Here is a 20,991-nt window from a genome sequence, read left to right as displayed (position 1 = left end):
GTATCATCACAGTTACTCTGCCATTAAAATTATCGCTGTTATGCTTGGTTTAACATTTCAAATGCTTATTGTGTCAAAGGATTCGCAGTTGCATAATAATACTCAATGGAGTAAAAAGTTAAAGGGGGATCTGCCCTCAATCTTCAGCATTTTCCTCACAAGTTAAGCAAATTTGAAGGAGAGCAAATTACACCGGTCAAATAGAAATTGAAAAATACCACAAGATCTAAAAGTCCCAACAGGTGGTTAATGTAATCTTTGTGGGATGCGGCATTCTTGATATGCAAATCTTGAGGGGAATACATGCAACACTTAACGACCTCTGGTGATGACGTGGTTTTCACTGCTGTGTGTCGGTTCGCGGGAAGTTTTACTCTACAGAAATAGAGCGCTGGGCGTGGGACGCGATGCAACGACTGTTCACGGCACAACGCTTGCGCAGTCCGTGGTGAATGACTGGATTATGGCGCATGCGCATGAGCATGATCCTGCCGAGTCGAACCTGACCGGATCGTGTTCCTTAGTGACTCAATGTGACGGCTCGTGGATCTGATAGCGAGAGCTAGGTGCTGACTCTCCCTGCTGAGCCGCGCTGATTGCTCGCTACATCAATATTCCTACGCTGATTGCCTGCTGAGCCGCTAGCCGTGAAGGGATGTGGCAAGCTGTATTCATCAAGCCCGTCATAGTAAAGTGCTTTCATCTCCAGTTGGTGTAATACTGCAGTACTATTGTGTCAAGTTGTTCTGAAGTGTCATCTAATCAGAAAATGCGATTTACAGTAAAAGTTCAGTTCTAGCAGATTTATCTGTAATAATGTGGATTTATCTGAGATTGTATATCCACTTGATACACAATGCACAGTGCACCTGATGATACAACGAGAATGCCTCTTCACCTAGATTGCACTACATTTTGTAGTCTGGGTGTCTGTGATGTAGAAACGATTCGGGGGGTTCGTTTTGAGCGTCTTCGTTCTTCGTTACCGGCTTTTTTTATCACTTCAGATGATCATGACTCTAGTTTTTATGAGTCTTTATGAGTCAAGTCTGCAACAGCATCAGATTTCAGATGCTGCACGTAAGAGGAAGGTGAACTGGAGCTAAATTCACCATTCACACTTAATAGAAATAAAAAATATATCTAGCCAGTATTAACGAAACATTTTGGATTTATCCATAATAGTATATCGATTTTCTAGGTCTTCCAAAGTTTTTTCTTGCGTTTTATCTCAGTATTACTTAATTAGGCGCTACTTCAAATGTAATAAATAATTAATTTACCCAGCTGAAAACGTATAAAAATAATGAAAAATTGAGTTTGTCCAGATAAAAAATTTGTTTGATAGGGTTAGATTTATTTCTTCTAATTAGATAGTCGCTCCAAAATTACGTCGAACATATAAATTACTCAAAACGATACCATATGCAACAACGCATATAGTGCATAACTAGTCTCCAATATAAAAGAATACTCAAAGGTGTTACCGTGACGTAGTATGTCAAAATTGGTAAACTTGTAATTTTTATTGCAAAACCTTTTAAAATACGTTGGAAAATAACTATAATTATTTTAAAATAAGGAGGTTATTCTAGGTTATGTATTTCAGCGTCCTTTTCATAGAAAACGTATTTGTACGCAAATGTAAATTCTACTCCTTAATAATTTGACGGTAATCAAATTGTTTTTGTTTCTTCGTGGAAGGAAACGAATAATAGTTATACATATTTCCTTCGTTTTTAGCAGTGCATGACACGATACTGCATGTTATAGCATAAAGGGGTTTCTATGAATTTTATAGATGAACATGGTTTAAATCTTCGGTCTAGCGACACCAAGTACAGCTATACAAAGTTCCACGGGCCATAGAACCATTTAGTTCCTTTTTCACACAAAAATGTACGAACCATACGATATGGTAAAATATGGGAATTATGTACGAAATTTTCTATATGTGTATTTATGTTTCTAATTTTCGCAAGTAAGATAAAGCGAAAAACGACGCTGAACCGCTACAGCCCCAATTAATTAACAAAGCAATATACTTGAATAGGATATGTATAGCATAGGATAAGGAATATGCATAGGATGAATATATGACGAGTTAGTAGTAAGTACTAGAATAGTCTCCTGCCAAAAATGCTCGGTTATCTCGCCAATTACTAATCATTCCATGCAGAAGTATCGCTTTCTTGGCGATAATTATTTGTCCAAGCTAAATATAACTTTCAAGTTGTAGCTGTAAGAGAGAGAAATTCCAGCAATGCCAAATCTGACTTCCAAGTTCTTGCTCGACGATTTAGAGGAAGTAAATAAAAAACTAAACTTGATTTTGAAAGCGTACTTGATGAAAACAAAGTCTAACAGCCAAGTACCCAAGCACTAAACTGCAACTGGATTTGAGTGCAAGGCGAGCAACCAACCAAAAGCTGAGCACCAAACCTTGGTTGGGTAAGTCCGACCACCAAGTCGTGGTCGGGAGAGGCAAGTGGTTGCTATGAAAGGTTGCCGTTGCCAGATTCCGCGATAGCCTCTAGATAAACAGCTTCCTCTCCAATTAATACTTGCTAATGACCTCGGCAAAGGCTGGCCTTATCCCTCAGCCCACCAGGTCTAAATTGGTATAATGCGTCTTCATTACGACAAATTGAAGCTACCTTTACCCCCTGATCGTGACGGCCACAACTAGTCACAACGGTGCGACGTCACGCTCTAGGAATTCAAGAATTCCAAAGGACTCATCTGTATTCAAATGAATGTTCGTTATTATTTATATATTCATTATTATAACTGAGTAAACTAAAGCTGATGTGGCTTTTGTATTTGCATTTTATAAGAGAATCATAGAAAAGTCTCATTTATCTTTATAAATTGTACAGTATTTTCTTCCAAGTATAAAATTACCCATAAGATACTCTATTTTAAAATATTAGTTGATATTTTTACTTATAAGAATGCAACAAGGCACTAAAACTAAGAACATAGCCAGGAAAATATTTTGGGTGGGGGGTAAGACAACTGATATTTTCCCAAAGTGGACAGAAAGTAAGGCCCAATTTTGTTCCTTAAAAACTTCTTGATCCGTATCTATGTTGAGAACGATCTTTCAGCAGTACATATCAGTAATACTAAATTGTTTAAATAATAATAATCGTTTAGTAAAAATGATATTGATACAATTAAAAACTTGGGGGTCCGGACCCCTTGGACCGCTTCGTTTGCCACGCCCTTGACTAAAACTCATGAAATGAAACAGTAAAATTATTTATATAGACGAATTCCAATTCTAACACAGTTTTAAACTTTATTTCCATGTTAAAACGGGTGCACGGCGTAAACAATGTTTTATGTTTATTTATATCCTCCCTACCAACAAGAGATATAAAGTTATCAGATTTGAATTTCACTACCTAGGAAACTTTAGCTAGAATAAGGTTAACTTGTGTTTAAATCACTGCCAGTTCAATGTTAGTATTGATGTGTAGAAACAGTATTTTACGTGTGTCGCTTCTGATTATTTCCCATGTAATTATTTGTGTTGTGTAAATGTCGTTGGGCTTATGTGTCCGTTTAGTCGTCGACTAATCAGCCAATTAAAAACTAAAAAACAAGTGCTTGGGTTGTGGACTACATTTTATTATAAGGAAAAGTGTAGTTAAATACATACCGTAATATGAATACAACGAGTTCTTGATTTCCTATCATATTAGCATTTTCCCCAGGGGGTGTAAACAGCGCAGGCAGGGGTATTAGTAACTCTGAATCCCCGTGTAACAATTAGATGTCTGGTGAACCTTTCTGATTTTCAAATCGTAATTGACCCCCACTTCGGTTACTTTCATCACGGCACACCGCGACAGAGTCGTTCGGAAAAGTCGTTTATGCCAAGAAAATCCCGTTGCGACGCCTAGATCTCTTGAAGTGCCAAAAAAACTCTTGGTTTTACTTTTCTATCTCCAAGGATTGTGACTAACAACTTTGAAAAAAATACCCAACCAGAAATTGATCTGACCATTTTAAACTCTTTCCAATGCATTTATTCGTTTCAATTTTGCTATCGCATGTGAAGTAACATTTAGATAATACTTCTGTGAATTGCTATTTTAAACCCAAACTTACTAAATAAGTAACATACCCAAATAATGTAAATATAAAACAATGTTTAAGCCAGATTAAAGTTTGGCAATATCATTCGGCCTTTAGAAGTAAAGTAACCAAAATGAAATATAGTTGGATACTTTTGTGTGAAAAGATAACAATACTATATATAGAAATCTAGAGCTATACAATCCGTGCTTAAATTTATACGTTGATAGTATGAAGGAAAGTTGAAAATTTTCTTTTCAACATGTAAGATGTAGAATTTTAAGGTTAAGATATTTTTGAAATTTTAAGGTTTATAATTTTGGTTTCGTTTTTTCGAGAAGGACTAAAAAGAATATTATTAGTAACGATTTTGCCTTAGTATACGAATCAATTTCAAAATCCATATGTTGGTCAATGGCTATACCATATTCACTGATTCACTATTTACCGTATCGACCTTGAAAGTAATCAACTATGCCAGCTTAGAAATTCCTAGCTGCATGCAAATTGCGCATCTATACGCACTGAACACTGGCAACTAGGGACATTAGCATGCAGAACTGCCAGTCGTGTCAAAGCAATATCGCTTGATGCCGTAACTCGCTTGATATCTGACGAGATATCTCATCTATACCCACTAGATATATAATCTATACTCACTGTAGGCAGTTAGCAAGTCATTAGTTGAACCTACTTTCCGCTTTCAACTAGAATCCAGATGTGTCTATTTCTTGAGGGTGAATACAAATAACAGGACTACGACAATAACTCTAAAACTGTGTACACTCTTTGTGGACAATCCTCTTTATACACTTTTAAAGTACTCCTTTTGATCTTCTGCAATGATTCCCACTGTTTTCAAAAGTCTCACTAAAGCCCATATCTCAGAGTCTGTTAAGTACATCCGAAAGAGCATGACTCAACTCACTGTCTGATTGATAATCGAATCCCAAAAGCGCCCTTTTTTCCTGTGGGAAAAATGGAAGACATGGAGTTGCCAGGTCTAGTGAATATGGTGGATGGGGCATGATGTTATGCCTAGATACATTATCTAGGCATGATGTATGTTTTGTGATATCTTCGCTCGATGATCAGGTGCGTTATCTCAATGCACAATTCATCTAAGGCGTTGTAATTATGCCTTTATTTCATCCTGTCAGCAGTACATCCCGTAGCATGACATCTATGACGTTGACATTTACCACATTTTTCGATTTTTATGTCCTCCTGGACGTGGCTCATCTTCAAGGCTTTCTCCTTGTCCGTTTCTTGTAATTCCAAAAGACACGCCTAATAAGACAGCAATCCACATAAATTTGTAAACAAACGCAGTAAAATCATTTATGACATTTTAACATAGCAACACATGTACCCTAATGAAATGAGCCATAAACTTAAAACTTTTATGCAACCTCGGCGAAGCCTTGTTACGCGACCCGTGGAGTGGTGCAGTCGTACCTAATTTAATCATTGTCGCCTGTTGTGGAAGGTAGTCACAGAAATCTAAATATGCAGCTGTTGAAGCTACTATATCTAAATTTGCAGTTTAATGAACAAATTTTCAGTGGGAATTAGCATACATGATGAAGTCAATTATGAATACGAATACTAGTACTATTATGACACTGTAGGGAGAATCGACGATTCTAAATTCTATACTAAGCTACTGCGCGAAGTAAAGATCTAGATAGCACCACTAGATGACTTTGCAATCCACAATATGCTATTGTTCCGTTTCACAGTTCACATATAAAGGATTCAGGAACTGATTTTTCCCCATGTGACCTTTGGTATGTTATTACATAATGTTCCAATATTCCACGATTGGTGTGAGAACGAACAATGAATCTGCACTCGTGACCTTCCTTTCATCCGCAATAATTCTTCACGGTTACCTCGGATTTTAACTGTACCAACCGTAATGTTATTATATTAAGAACAGATGTTAGTAAAACGTTGAGTTTTTCACCATAAGAACAATTTTTTGGTCACAGCGTTATTGAAGATGGGTTATTTTAAAGATTTTTTTAATACATATCCAAACTCTATTAACAACTCAAGGTCACTTTTACTACGGCCGGCAATTTATTAATAGTCGGCTGAAGTTTTGGCAATCTTGATTTTAGTCCGATAAGAATAATTTCCAACCTTCGGCAAGTTAACGAATTTATTTTAGTCGTATACTTACAGGAGATGTCTCATTTTAGTATTAGTTACAATACGCATTTAAAAGATTTTTTAATTTTTTAAGATATGTGTATTAGTTTTTTACGGTCTCAGAATTATGGGTCTCATTTTCGTGTTGTAACTAATACGCATCCAAAAGATTTTAAATTTTTTATACATTTTTTTATTAGTTATTTAAAGGCTCAGAATTATGTATGGGTCTCATTTTATCGTTGTACCCAATACGCATTCAAGTTCTTTTCATTTTTTGTATATTTTTATTATTTATTTAAAAAAGGGCATACATTTTTTGTTCTTCCCCTCTAATTATTAAAAAAGAAGACACTTTAGAAGAAAATTAAAAAGCGTTTACATGCATATTAATAAGGTATTAATTGAGAAATTTCCCATAACGTTACGGTAAGCAATATGGCTTTTAATTACATGGTATTAACGTTGATCTTATTGGGAATATCTCAAGTTTGTTTCACAAAAGTTTCTTTAACGAATGTTCACAACAAAACATTGCCAAAATATTCGGGTTTTTGACATGTGTGATACCCAAAACTGTTCTGCTCAATTAACTTCTTTGCGGTGTTTTACTATAATTGTTATATCTTTTTTATACATCATCGCATTTGCTCTAAATTGGTCTTTTTATTCAGTTAATAGAATTTTCTTTCAGAGAAAACAATATTTAAGCAGACATAATGGTATAGTTTATTAAATTATTATTCATATTCATGATTTTAAATTTTTCAGTTATAAAACATATTTCATTCATTATATCGACAGTTGAATATCCTAAAAGTAAATATAATTGTGAACGCCACGGCCATCCAAATTACCGCGATATTTTTAAATTCAATACTGAACTGAAACGTATTGAGGAAAATAAAAATCCTTGTTTTTATTTCGCGGGGAATTTAATTCCTTAATTCAGTAATATATAGATGCTCTAGTCTAACGAAAAAATACTTTACAGGAAAAAAGTAAGGCAGTGACGGGACTGGCGGACAGAAGTGACTACTTATAACGGGACGGTGAATATATAACTTGAAAAAGTACCATTTCTAAATATCTCATTTTACTTAATTTAGCAATTTCTTTTTGCCTTGCTTGAGGAATATCAGCGCCATCTGCTACCATCTGTTTAAACGATCTGCTCTTTTATTGGCTCTATATATTTGCGAACGTTGTCTTGAACGGTCTTTGAATGAAATGTAGTCACTTCATCAGTTGTATTTTAATTTACACTTACTTCTGTTTTCTGTTATTTTTTAATATAACACTCTTTTTTGCTGTTTTCAAACCTTTTATCACCATTTTTTTTATTTAGTTTAGTGGATGACTTGGAATAATTGTTTGAATTAGCTGAAAAAGAAATAAACAAATAGTTGTTACTTGTGAGTCCAAATAATAATAGTATATACACTCCGTCACATCTGATTACAGACAACATTCTCATTACTAGTTGTTGACTAATGTAGTCTCAGTAAAACATGCTTTAAATGGCATGTTAGTTCAGATCAGATGTTTACATGACGCGGTTTGTTTACGTTTCGGTAAAGCTATCATTCTACTGTTGAAAACATAAACAAGCGTGACGTTCCGTGACAGAGTAGTCACTTCAATAATTATGCCAGAACGAAATATTGTTCCAAAACTGCCAAAGTATCGTACAGTAAAACTAGATTGTATCATATATCATATTCTATATCATACTAATGTGTTGTTCGTGTGTGTTGCAGGGTATAGCGCTGCTATGCCTGGCCACAGCCTGTGTCGCCCAAGGGCCCTCCAACCAGTACCTTCCCCCTGACAAAGGCTACAGCTACGAGCCCCCCAGTGTACCCTTCCCTTCGGGCCCCTCGCCGTCCCCCTCGGGCCCCTCCCCAGGGTACGGACCACCCCCCTCTTCACCAGTGGGACCACCTGCACCCACCCCTGCACCACCAGGCCCTAGTGCCCCCTACCCACCAGCGGGTCCACCAAATAATTACGGCCCGGTAAGTACAAAACCGGTGTTGATTGAGTTCTTCAAATTTTGACCGTTGCTATAATTTATTACTACAATTTTTCTAGAAATTTCCTTCTGATATCAATACTAAAAATCACCAATACATAAATAAACCGTTATGGTTTCATCAAGAGTCAGTTGTAATCTTGAAAAACATTTATGCCATCTTTTTGTATTGCCGAATAGTGGGAGAATTCTTGATTTAAAAACATAATTGTTACGGATCCAAACGATTTTTACTTTTTAAAATAAAGTATATAATTTTTTACATTTAAATGGTGGGGTGCAAGACAATCTTGCCCAAGTAACTATACAAAAACATTAAAAAACTTAAAAGCATTTGATTGCTTATTTAATATTTTTTAAATATAAAAGGGCCTATAAGGGTTTAAGTTTAACAATGAACTTACAGTTTAAGCCCAAGATTGCCGCCAGAGCATCTACCTCTTAACGCCGTAATGCAACACTTGAACAAACAAAACCTAACACTAATATTCGACTAACTATTTAAAATATGATAAAACATACTCAGGTTTCATTCATTAATGTATACCGTAACTACTAAATAAACAAATGACCCATGTGGGAGAACCGGTCATCATGCTGTAGGCGTCGACTCTAGATTAGAGTGAATGATTTAATCAAGCCCAACATTACTGTGGAACTTGTACTGAACCTATTCCACCTCTTACGCTAGTTTATAACATTCTGACATAGACCAGTCACAAATGACGTTGGGAAGAATAAGGCTAATTAAAAATTTAGCCTCCTTCTATAAAATTCGTCTCATACAAATTTGAGATATTTCAGACAAGTATGAGAAATTTAAAAAAATACCATTTTCAACCCTTTCTGCCATACACCTGATGAGACAATGAGACTGTCACTTCAAATGTTAATTACCTGATAACGAACGATGTAAAGGTTCCTTTTGAGCCAACTTTATTTGGATCTGTTCAGACGAACATGACTCCTGATTTCAGGAGTCAAGTCTGAGACAGCGTCAGATACCAGACGTTCCAATAAAATGAAGGTGAACTGGAGCTAGATTCAATATTTCACATTTACTACGTTTTTCGTTGGAAAATTTTAGTAGTTAAAATTCTACATGACAGTTTAACAAGAGACTAGTTAATAAGTAAGTTTAACTAGTTAACCTTCTATAGTATTATGGAGCTAAAATCATAACAGCCTCCAGTAGAGCCGCCTAGAACAGGTCTACACAGCCAACCCACACTGAAGCGGTGCACTGTACGTAGTCTGCCATGCATCAAGATCGGACAATATTAACTTGTTGATAATCTCGGAGCGGCAAACAATGAAGGAACAATGCCGTGGCGCAACCGTGGAGCGACTTGCGGCCAACAATAATTCAGAGAGCCTTGAAGGATGGAAAGTGGGGTGCTCCTGTGTGTGAAGGCCGCGTGAAATATCACAGCTGAAATATTCAAACGGTGGAAAGAGAGGTGCGGTACGGCGGCCAGCGTGCGGACAAGGGCGAGAGACCGCACGATGAGCGGTCACGAGCATGCAGAATGTGAACCGTTTACTCTCGCTTGCATCATCCACCTACTGCTCGCTTAACCTTAAATTAGGGCTGTTTCACAAAAGGAGACAATTTTTATTTTTGAAATAACGTACCTAATTTGAAAGGATAACAAGATTTCGGACATTTCCCAACGGTATTTGTTACGAAGGGTAAACACAACGTTTCGAGGATTGTAATCTATCCTCTTCGTCAGGTGGGAGAGGTATTGAGACATACAAGAATAAAGAACAGAAATAAGAAAAGAAAAGGATTAAAATAAATCCGAAAGGCTGCTTAAGAGTCCAGTCCACGCGTTATCACTGCACAGTCCCGAGCACAAGTAACGAGTACGAGAATCAATCACATGTCACACCAGCACAGGCGAAAGTGGGATACTAACAAGAATATCGATGTCGCCTCCTTACCGGTAGGTCTACTAATTTCATGCATGAAGCCTCGCGTTTTATTATGTTGGCTTTATCCCATTTCATGTGATGGTTTTCAGATCAGCAATGTTCCCTAACGTTGTCTTATGCCATTTGTAACGTATAACGATGGAAAACGTCCGAAATACTGTTATCCATTCAAATCTTTCATCGTCAACAACAAACTTTAAATAAATAATGCATAACATGTTATTCAGATTAACTTATTTTACAACTAAAGATCTTTAACGATCATATTTTTAAACATATTAAATAACATAAAACTGAAAAGCCTTGTCACAACACAGTGTGAAAAATACCTTTGTCAAGTTCTATGTTTACGTGTGGGACAAGTATGGTGAAAGGTGCTCATCGCTTAGACGAATGGTTGTTGGTCGATCGATTACAAGTATATAGCCTTTTGTTGTCTGTTTGATGCAATACTGTAGCATCATGTTTACAATGCAATTATTGGTAGCGTCAATGCCATTGGGCAATAATTTGTGCAGAGTGCTAAATTGCACTAGTGATCATTGTTCACTTGATATGAATCCATGATTGTCCAAAAGTCGGGATAAATTGTCTTGGAAACTAAATAATTTTCATCAATATTATTTTATTTCTTATTCAAAAAAGCATAGGTCGATACTTTTTTCAACCTTACTATGCCCATGTCCCCGGGCCACTAGCCTGTGGGAGGTTCTGATAGGGTGGAATGAAGATCATTAAATTCTCTTTATTATTTCATAAATTCCTTTATTTTGTTACGAATCTTGTATATTGGGAACACAGTCGAGCAACGGCTCTTGGGTCGGCGAGGATACGTTCGTTACCTTTTTACGGGTCATGGTTGTCAGGACAGAGTACGCGATCTTTCACAGACTATAACAATGTCCATACTCTAATGGGAGGACGTGAAAATCATTGATAAAATTATAGGCTTTACGTTATTGATTTTTAGAGCCAACATTTTTGAATGACCTGTTGAATGATATCAAAGTACTATCGCTAATCTATTTTATACAAATTGAATAGCCAGACTTTATATTATAAAAGAGGGCAATCTCCTGCTATCTCTCACTAACTCAGATAGGGAGTCAATGTCTTAAATCGCTCAGCCGTCTGCTCTCCGAATTCATTGATAGTCTGTGATCTACAGTTCAGACAGCGGTTTCTTACAGCGAGTATCAGGATGGAGGGTTGCGGCTGAGAAGGCGACAGCGACCGCATGCATCGCATTAGTGAAGTGGGTCCGGTGTTTACGACACGTACATAAAGTTGCGGGGCTAATGTCAAGTACGATCGTGCCGTGACGAGCTCGTGACCTTTCACCGAAGAGTGTGGTGGGTGACCGGCGGCTGTGGCGGCGGCGCATGGCGGTCTCCCCTCGCTCGACTCGCGTCTTCGCTCACGTTTCGTCACACCTCAGGGTCACACCCTCTCCTCTTCGCGCCACTTCACTTCGAGTGCTATCAGATACAGTGGCCAACACGTGTTGTATAACACCAAGCACTCCAAATCAGCCGGTATTGTTTCACCCAGGGGAAATTGTTCGTACTTTACATTGGAGACTTTAACGAAAGGTATGACGGAAGTTGTGATTTCGTATTGCAATCTGTCCAGCAATTAATTAAAGAATAAATCGATTTAAAGTGGTGGAGGTCGATATGAAACGGTTTCAAAATCATTAAAATCGTGAAATAGTAATTGCTTCCTCAGATCATATATTACTTTAAACTAATCGCTGACATAAATCAATGTTCGCATCAAAAAAATCATCTAAACATCTAACCGTACACAGTGGCGACGTTTAATCCATTTACTATCCAGCTGTTTTATGAAAATATAACTACTATTTTATTTATCTGTCGGTCAGTTTTAAGCGTATTAAATTACGAAAAATGTAATTAAGAGTCATAGTTTGATATTTTTAACCCTCTCTATAACCTCATATTAAAACTAGCGAGGTTGATGATCGATGTCATTAATAGTTTTGAATTTCTTGCTTATTAGCTAATCATATAAAATCAATGTATGATTTATTGCTCTTGCAATGGTGTAGTATTATTTTGATGCTTCCTTTCAATTACTTCAAGTAAATTAACCCACAAAAATAATTAACAACATAAAGAAATTGTATTAAATACAGTAGTTATTATGTAAAAAATGTTATATATTTATTTATTCATAATATTTTGAATTTCTGTTAATATTTCTTAAAATATAAACTTTTAACAGGTCTCCTAAGTTAATCAATATTGCAATTTTAAATTCTCAGTAAAAAACTAGGCAGCTAAAAGTAAGTATATTTTTACAATACTTACCGTGATTTAGGCTTACGCGGTTTTTAGCGCATTCTGTAAGTTGCTTATCTAAATTTTGTAAACAATTTTTCTATAACTATTATTTGTCAATTAATTAAAAATAGTTAATATCTAAGTAAACTTAATATTGGTAATTTTTTTAATAGAAGCAATATTTTGTTCTAAAAATAAAGAATATGGGATTGAATAGGTAAAAATAAGACCTCAGACAGTCCAGAGAAAGGGTACATTATCCCGTAACACTAGTGATACATTGCTTCTTAAGGTAGTCTGTAATTATAAAAAGCCAATTTATATCACAAATAAATAATCTATCTAAAGCATTAATGTATAGGTTAATAATTTTTATTATTGTATACAGAACCAGAGGGCCATTACGGTTTTGACTGTACGATAGGCAGGAAGTTTTATATTGGTATTGGTTTGTTTCCAAACGATGCTGTGATGTGAGATGTACCAAGTATCAAATATGTATGAATTTGCTATCCAGAGGTATTGAAAAAGTGACTAATAGGCAGACAAGGACACGAGTTAAAGAAAACCCTGTAAAGTCCCTAATAATTTTTAATAAATCGTAGAAATCAGTTGTTTAGCAATGAAGCGCTCTAGATAACGATTCCATTCGTGGTTCTTGAAGACTCTGTATGTACCAGTGGATATCTCAACAGCGAACGATGTTAAGGTCTTTTAGTAAGCCGTGTAGTACTCGAATCATCATTAGGATTCGCAGTCGTTTAATCACCATCTACTACAGCACTAACTCACGGTATCGGATACGAACGCTATTTAGCAACCGTAATTGCCGGTTACAGATGGGACAGAGCTTCATTAGCCGCGTTACGTCACAGCTGGAGACTGGTTAGCGTGGAAATATCTCGGCCTGAGAACCGAACTCGCTACTGGACATTCGGTACTGTGAACTGGGTGAAACAATTCCCACACCGTGCCGTAACTAGCCGCTGTCATAATTGCGAGCTGTCGTATACCGATTTTTCACATCGATAGTATCGATACTTGTTCATCGCTGGTATCGATAGTTGTTCATCTATTATATCGATACTTGTGCATCGATGGTATAGATAATTGTTCATTAATGGTATCGATTATCGAAATATCGATACTTGTTCATCAATTATTACAATCTACTAAATCGAAAGCGTTAATTTATTTGCAGAAAAATCTGTTTAACAATTTTGCTATTTAAATTATTGTTTACAGTGATTATCACTGTTTAAATTAAATTAGGTTACTAATATGAATCCAAAAATAGGTTGTTATAAGTATTAAATAATATTCACAAGTATATGTAAGACGTTACTGTATTTAACATCGATAGAAAACATGTATTACTAATATTATTGACTTTCCTAAAACATTAAGTACTAAACCACCCGATGATTGACATCAATTAGTGCTACAACACAGGATGCGTTAAACAGGCTGTAACCTTCGGTGACGTTTTAATGTGAGAATCTTCTCTCCTCCTCTCTCACTAGTGGTTCGCAATTGTTACGTCATCACTGCTATTGTATTCGTCGAGTTATGAAAATCGCTTGATAGCATTTTAATGAAAATGCAAAATTAAACTCTGTCGACTTAGTTCTTTTGAGTAGCAAATATGACTTGAACGAGAATCGAAAGATATCTATTACCTCAATGTGACTGGGATATTATCTTAACTAGGTTTACGAATATACAATTAAGATCTCACTCTAAGTTGCCACTTAATTTTACTCTTACTTTTAAAAGCTTCAGAAATAGTTTACGACAGTGTTACTTAAATTTTTACAATGATTCAATGTACGGGCAAGTTAAAAAGAAGGGCTCTACTTATTTCTCAGTGACTCGTTAACTAAGTTTTCAAATTATCCCACAGTTATCCAGTATGGCGGACTACTTTAAAATTTGTTCTAGAACACTATATATTTTTTTTACTTTTGAACGTTTTTGGTCTTGCCAATCTTCTTTTGAAGTTACTAGTTTAGAAATGTTGAAAATATTCTTAAATTAAGAAACTAACAATGAAGGTAATTAATTATTTATTAATATTTCACCTCTATACTCATTTTGGTGATTTGTTAATTATACTGTCTTTATTGCTGATTCTAGTCACTATACTAGAAGTGTTTTATGACATTTTAAATTACCTGTAAATGTAAAATGTGTTACAGTTAAACCTTTCGTAGCTTCTACACGAATAAGAAATAAACTTTTAAAAATTAAAGAGACAGTAAAAATGTTATTTTTCGTTGAAAATTGTAAGAACATAAGGAATGGTGATGACAAAATCTTAAAGTTGATCCACTTTTTGAAAAATAGCGGCAAACCGTTGATTTCCGAAATTCATTCCTACATGGTCAATGAAAAGTGAATGAAGTCCGAAATTAAAAATTTTGCAGTAAAATATGTATCGTATTTTTTTGATCCAAATGATGCAACGGTTAAGATGGACACCCCGTAGGTACACGCGTTCGGACTACCGACAGCGTAGTGCCAGGGAAAGTACTTGTAATTCTTCATTCCTCATTATCGTAATTCACAGGCCACGCCCTCCACTCTGGCACCCTCTACGTGCCAGCTGTACCGATCGGATAGTGATGAATGTTAAGCACTTTCATTCCGTATTGGGTGAGGCTACGATGGATAAATTCTACATTTCTTATCTAGGAAACAGAACTTTATGGTTGCCTTGGTTATATGATGTAATATAGATGCGGGATGGTGTATAAGTTCCGCACAAAACCTAATTGCTTAGTAAATCTATGTCATCGACTATATGGCAGAAATACTTCATAGAAAAGTATTTGAACCGAAGAAAGCCTCATTAAAATTGTACTTAACTGTTGAATCTAAACATATTCTTTGACTACGTGGGTGCATCATACATAAGGAACTATGAGACTATTATATTTCAATCAGGGCTATCTCTTAATATTAAAATGACCATGTAATACATTGACACGTTCACTGCTACTAATGCACGAGTCCTCTTGGTAACAATCGGAATTCTGTAGCGTGGATCTTACCCGCCATTTTTGCAGCCAGCGCGCGAAATATGGAAATATTTGCAGCCAGCGGTGGCTGTGGAAATATTAATATGTAACAATATTTACTTTACATACATAATATATCAGGAATACACATCTATTTCGGTAAAGCGGAAAAAAGTAGGTTTCATGTGGGTCTTTCATGCTCTGAAATGTCACACTGCTTGTGCATTACTTGTTTTAAAGGTAAAAAGTGCAACCATTGTTATGATATAATGACTCTATAACGGTTAGCATGTTCATAGCAAAATAATTAATAAAATAAAAACTCCAACATCTTGCAATGTAACAAAACATTGTTTCTAAACATGGTTTCTAATTATGTGGACTCCACTTGCTTAGGTTCCATGTTATCTTATACTTCTCGAAGTAACTACCTGGACATTTTACGAGATCCTATAACATTTTAGAAACAACAGTTGTTGTGCATGGCGCAAGAATATTCCAAAAGCTTTTCTTTTTTATATTTACGATGTCTTGCAGCTTTGATAAAACCATTAGACGTTACAGCACAAATAGAGCCAGCCGAAATGAAACGACCTTGATTTTTTACATTTTTTCTTTTTTTACATAACTAATGAACGTATCGAAAAGAAGCGTTAGGATAGGTATAAATGAGACAAATAATTCTACGCCTAAAAAGGAGCGTATTCATAAACCTGTTTCAAGTTCAAAATCCTTCTTAAGAGGGTAGAACCAAGATGATCTGCAGTGCAGCCTGCTTTTAAGTGTATACTTCCTCGTGTGTTCCAAGACTTCAATGCTTTAATTAACTAGAAGTCCCATACTCAGAGCTACACTTTCCCGTGTTCCTGTTTCAGGAAGGAATGCATTTTAAACAGAGAAAGGACGAGTTGAGCTACCAATTAGCAGAGACATATAGTCAGGTCGAGTCAGGTCTGACTTGAGGAAACAACACTTTACGGTTGTGTTGAGAACTATCCACCACTTTCTACAATACAGTCAATAGAATATAGATTTATTTTATTTTATGCTCAATAATTGTAACGAGTGCACTTGCCAAAAGAGGTGTGTCACTGTCGTATAACTGATGTTGGAATTTATTTTATTAATTTATTATTTGTATTTGTGAATTATAATTAAAATATCGATATCACTCAGTGTAATTCGGCTGAGCGTTAACGAAGTCTTACTGAAAACCATGTTGGAAACTAGAAAATCAGAGACAAATAATTTTGGCTCAAACATGAAGCCATTTAAAATTAGCCATTACATAGATATTCTGGATGCAACCTCAGGGAAACCTGGTAAGGATGTACAACGTACAATACTTGGAATATACTTAACGCATGTTAATGGCACGTTCTGTTGTAGGATTCTCACCTGAGCATGCCTCACGTCCCGGGAATGCCATTCGAGTTCGACTATGCCGTCAACGACCCCGTGCACATGGCCTTCTACTCGCACAACGCCAACAGCGACGGTGACCAGGTCAAGGGCGAGTACCGAGTGCAGCTGCCGGACGGCAGGACACAGATCGTCACCTACGTCGCTGACTGGGCCACAGGCTTCCATGCCGACGTCAAGTACGAGGGTGAGGCGAGCTACCCACCCCCAGCTCCGTACAGCCCCCCTCCGGCACCCCCCGGTGGCTACCCCGCCCCCGGCAGCTTCCCTAGTCCTCCATCAGGCGGCGGCGGCGGCGGTGGTGGTGGTGGTGGTGGCGGCGGCGCCTTCACCGGATACCCTGCAGGAGGACCCCCCGACGGCGTAACCGGAAGTGGCTATTAGTGAATTCCTCAGTGGCCAATTTCTCTCTGAACGGCCGGAGTCGCCCTAACAGTTGCCCCCAAAGACATTCAATACCGCCTCTTCCTTATAACGGAATCCTTGTAAACGCCAGACAACTGTGAGGTCCCTCTTAATCCACAACTTGCCCGACCCGGAACGGGACCCAACGACCCCGGTCTTCTCGCCCAACAACTAACCGACTGCCGGCCCAACTCGCCTGCTCGACCGAGCTGGCTCCAACTGTGTAAATTGTGTTATTTATAATAGAGCGCCTTTTGTACCTAGTTTAAGTCTAATTGTACGTAAAATGTATGTTTAAGGTAGGTTTTATACGATGTAATATAGATAGTTTAGGGTTCCTCGATCAACCACCACCGGTGCTTTTCCGTTCTTGTCACGAAATCCAGTAACGTTTTGTAATATTATTTATTTAGTCCGGCACCGCAAGAATGCAAGAGCACCAGTGGCGTGATACCAGCAGTAGAGTTAAGTCCGTGATCCGTGATCCCAACTGTGACAATATTTTGCAATAAAACATTTAGTCAAGCATTTAATTATGTTCTTTGTTTCTCCAGTGCACGATCCCATCCCAGAACTATCTTCTCTGGCAATCCTCCTGGCAACACGATTTGTGGTCAATTGACGCTGACTCAATGTGAGCACAGGATTGCGTGCAAGAGACGTAACAGATACTTAAATTGTGAAATGTCATTTATACTTATACGTTTGAAACATTCTTACTTGATATATTTGCCTCTTCCAGTGACCATATCATAAACATAGACTATTTATAGGTTTTAACTTAACTTTCATACAAAATTGTTCTTGTTCGAGGAAATGTCCAAAACTAAACTAGCCTATACTTAATATTCTGACTATTCGATAAGTGCTACTCGCTTCCTTGTATTCTTATTAGTTCCTGTTAAATATATTATTAAAAACACAATTAACTAAAAATTAATTTATATTCTTCTCAAAACCGCATTTAAATTAACATAACGAATTGTAAATAAATATTTAATTAAATAATTGTTCGAGAAAATTATCCTTAGATTGATTGTAAAAAATAAATTGAAACGATCTGTTCATAGGATTGGCTATTACTCCAGATTATTATTTTAACGTAATTGTGGTAAACCATTAAAGTAGTTTTAATTAATATGAAATATTGTGCTGACGGGTTATTTAATGATAGTTGAAAACTTATCAAAATTTAAATCGGTCTTACAGTAGGATACGACAAAAATTCTTTTTCATGTGGAGTTAAAATCGTTATTGCTTACATTTTAAGTTAAAGTACTAAGAAAATCAGGTATTATTAAACGTACACATGTAGTTTTGTCAAGTGGTATATTTAATCAAACAAATAAACTAGGGACAGTGAGAACACCTCTTCGCCTAGATTACACTACATTTTGTAGTCTATATGTGTTAGTACACCTAGACTCCAAAGCACAGGTGATGTCAAAACGATGCAAGGACTTAGTTTTGAGCTTCTAGGTTCTTCACCGCCAACTATTTTTGGATCCTTTCAGACAAACATGACTCCAGATTTCAGGAGTCAAGACTGCGAGATTTCAGATGCTGCATGTAAGGGGAAGGTGAACTGCAGCTTAACTCGACCTTCACATTGAATCAACCCTTCCCACCACAGCTGCGTTATGTGTAGAACTAGTACTGTATAACTGCTTATAATTCTTTGAAAACTATTTTAATTGTATGAATTACAAAAACTTTAAATTCAAAAATATATTATAGTAATATAAAACATATTTAGAATGATGAAACCAACTGTAATCACACGATATCTAGTAATCCGTCTTATCCATAGGCATCTTCAAAGCGTAGATAATCAGCATACAAGTTAACGTGTATCGCTTACAATGCGATTCTATTCTGTTTGTAGCATTCCAAAGGAAATTTCGAGATTTTTTCCCTTCTGTATTTATGATTCTTTTATTGCTGTTGGATACAAAATATAGTTCGTTAAGGGAAACCAACTTAATGATAATATTAATAAGCTTAATGGGACTTAAAAAGTATTCAACGAGTCCAATCATTATGATATTCTTCAAAGGAAGGGGTATGGACATAATCATTAGTCAATTATTCTTTAAATGAAGATATGCCGATAACACGTAAATCAGTTTATGGATATAATAGTAATATCCTGACACAGACTTTTAGGCAATACTTGTAAAACCTGATTATTTTTTAATATTACAGACTCTCAATACTTAACGGTAGTCTTAAAGAATTGCATTGTTGTATTGAGACAGCCAATGGCGTAGTGTTGCGGGTGCAACGGTTATCGCAAGATAACCAGATCAAGCAACGTTGAGCGTGACTGCTGCTTGGATGGGTGACCGCTGAGCGATCCTGTACTTGCAAGCAATCCGCCTGCTCGGCCTTTGGTGGTGGTTCGGAAGTCACCTTTAAGCCGTTGGTCCCCAGGTTAAGTGTTAGAGAGGTCTTCTTAGCTCTAACTTCGCCTGGTACAATTATACATTACTTTACTTTACTATAGGATATTTGTAATTTAAAATACTCAAATATGTTATTGAGTACTCGAATATGTGAATACCCAGGCTGTATTCGAATACTATTCGATTTTGTATTCGATTCTGTCATCACTAGCCAGGAAAAGCTCTGTCCACTTCTGCTCCTTATGAGAAGACGCGGATCGGACGAGTTTGGCGCTAAAACGTCGAAGAAACACAACCAGTACAAGTCGGTCACTAAGTGGCAGAAGTGATGGTGCCCGACATAGCCGTGACCTCTATGACCTTTACCACACCGGGTTATCTGTAATCTGCACGCTGCTCCCATAACAGCTGTGAGATTTACTGATAAGGAGATACGGACTGGTCCAACTCAGAAGTGTTTTCTTAAAATTCTCAGAAAACCGGTTCGCTAAGGTTTCGCAGTACTGATATTTATCTCGCCTTTATCGATTTATTTTTAAACATTTCTTTGTCTAGTATTCCTTACATACTTTGTAAATTTGGTTTTTTCCAATATATTTTCTAGTCGTCATTAAACTATCTTATTTGGCGTCAATACAATTATATTATTTCGTTAGTATAATGAAACATCAACTAAAACCCTTCTTCTTTAAATGTTTTTATTGCCATACACGTGTTTCGGTATTCAACCATCATCAGTGTACATTCTTTCTATATGAATCTCTATAATAAAGTTCTATAAAATATATAGAACATATAATAGAAAAAGTTGTCAATTACACTAATGTTAGTTCAAAAGATCCTCTGGCCAATGTGTAGGTGATTAAGGTATCAATGTAAAAACCGAAAGAAGCCCGAATATTACCCAACGACTAGCTAAGATGAAAATATTTATGATCTACTCTTAAAATATAACTAATATGATTTGATTTCAACATTTTATTGACCTACAATTTATTTCTTTACAATCATAAATTTACGTGTATTAATATTTAATATGAATACCATGCGTATGCATACGTAGTAAAAGTAAAATTAGAGTGTAAAAGTCAAAGTCAAACTCTTTACTGGTCATAGACAAAAACAATGTATGTATGTTAATGAAGTAGTAATATACTTGGAAAATTCATTTAATAAAGGTACAAAACAGGAAAAGTCCTAGTTGTAAGTCCTATATA

The 20,991-nt window shown here is 36.3% G+C and overlaps 1 protein-coding gene across 1 annotated transcript in view; it reads left to right on the top strand.

Annotated features, from left to right (window-relative positions):
- Positions 1 to 17,902, top strand: part of LOC124365252 (cuticle protein 19-like) — a 32,007-nt gene extending 14,105 nt beyond the window's left edge. The window contains exons 2-3 of the mRNA XM_046821216.1: positions 8,004 to 8,261; positions 16,932 to 17,902. Of these exons, the coding sequence (XP_046677172.1) occupies positions 8,004 to 8,261; positions 16,932 to 17,348 (675 nt within the window). The 3' untranslated portion in view covers positions 17,349 to 17,902. The remainder of the gene's footprint in view (positions 1 to 8,003; positions 8,262 to 16,931) is intronic.
- The last annotated feature ends 3,089 nt before the right edge of the window (positions 17,903 to 20,991 follow it).

Source organism: Homalodisca vitripennis, chromosome 6 (genome assembly GCF_021130785.1).
Source record: "Homalodisca vitripennis isolate AUS2020 chromosome 6, UT_GWSS_2.1, whole genome shotgun sequence".
Lineage (NCBI taxonomy): Eukaryota > Metazoa > Arthropoda > Insecta > Hemiptera > Cicadellidae > Homalodisca > Homalodisca vitripennis.
Note: the sequence above shows the minus strand (reverse complement) of the source record. Positions and strands in the feature narration are given on the sequence as shown.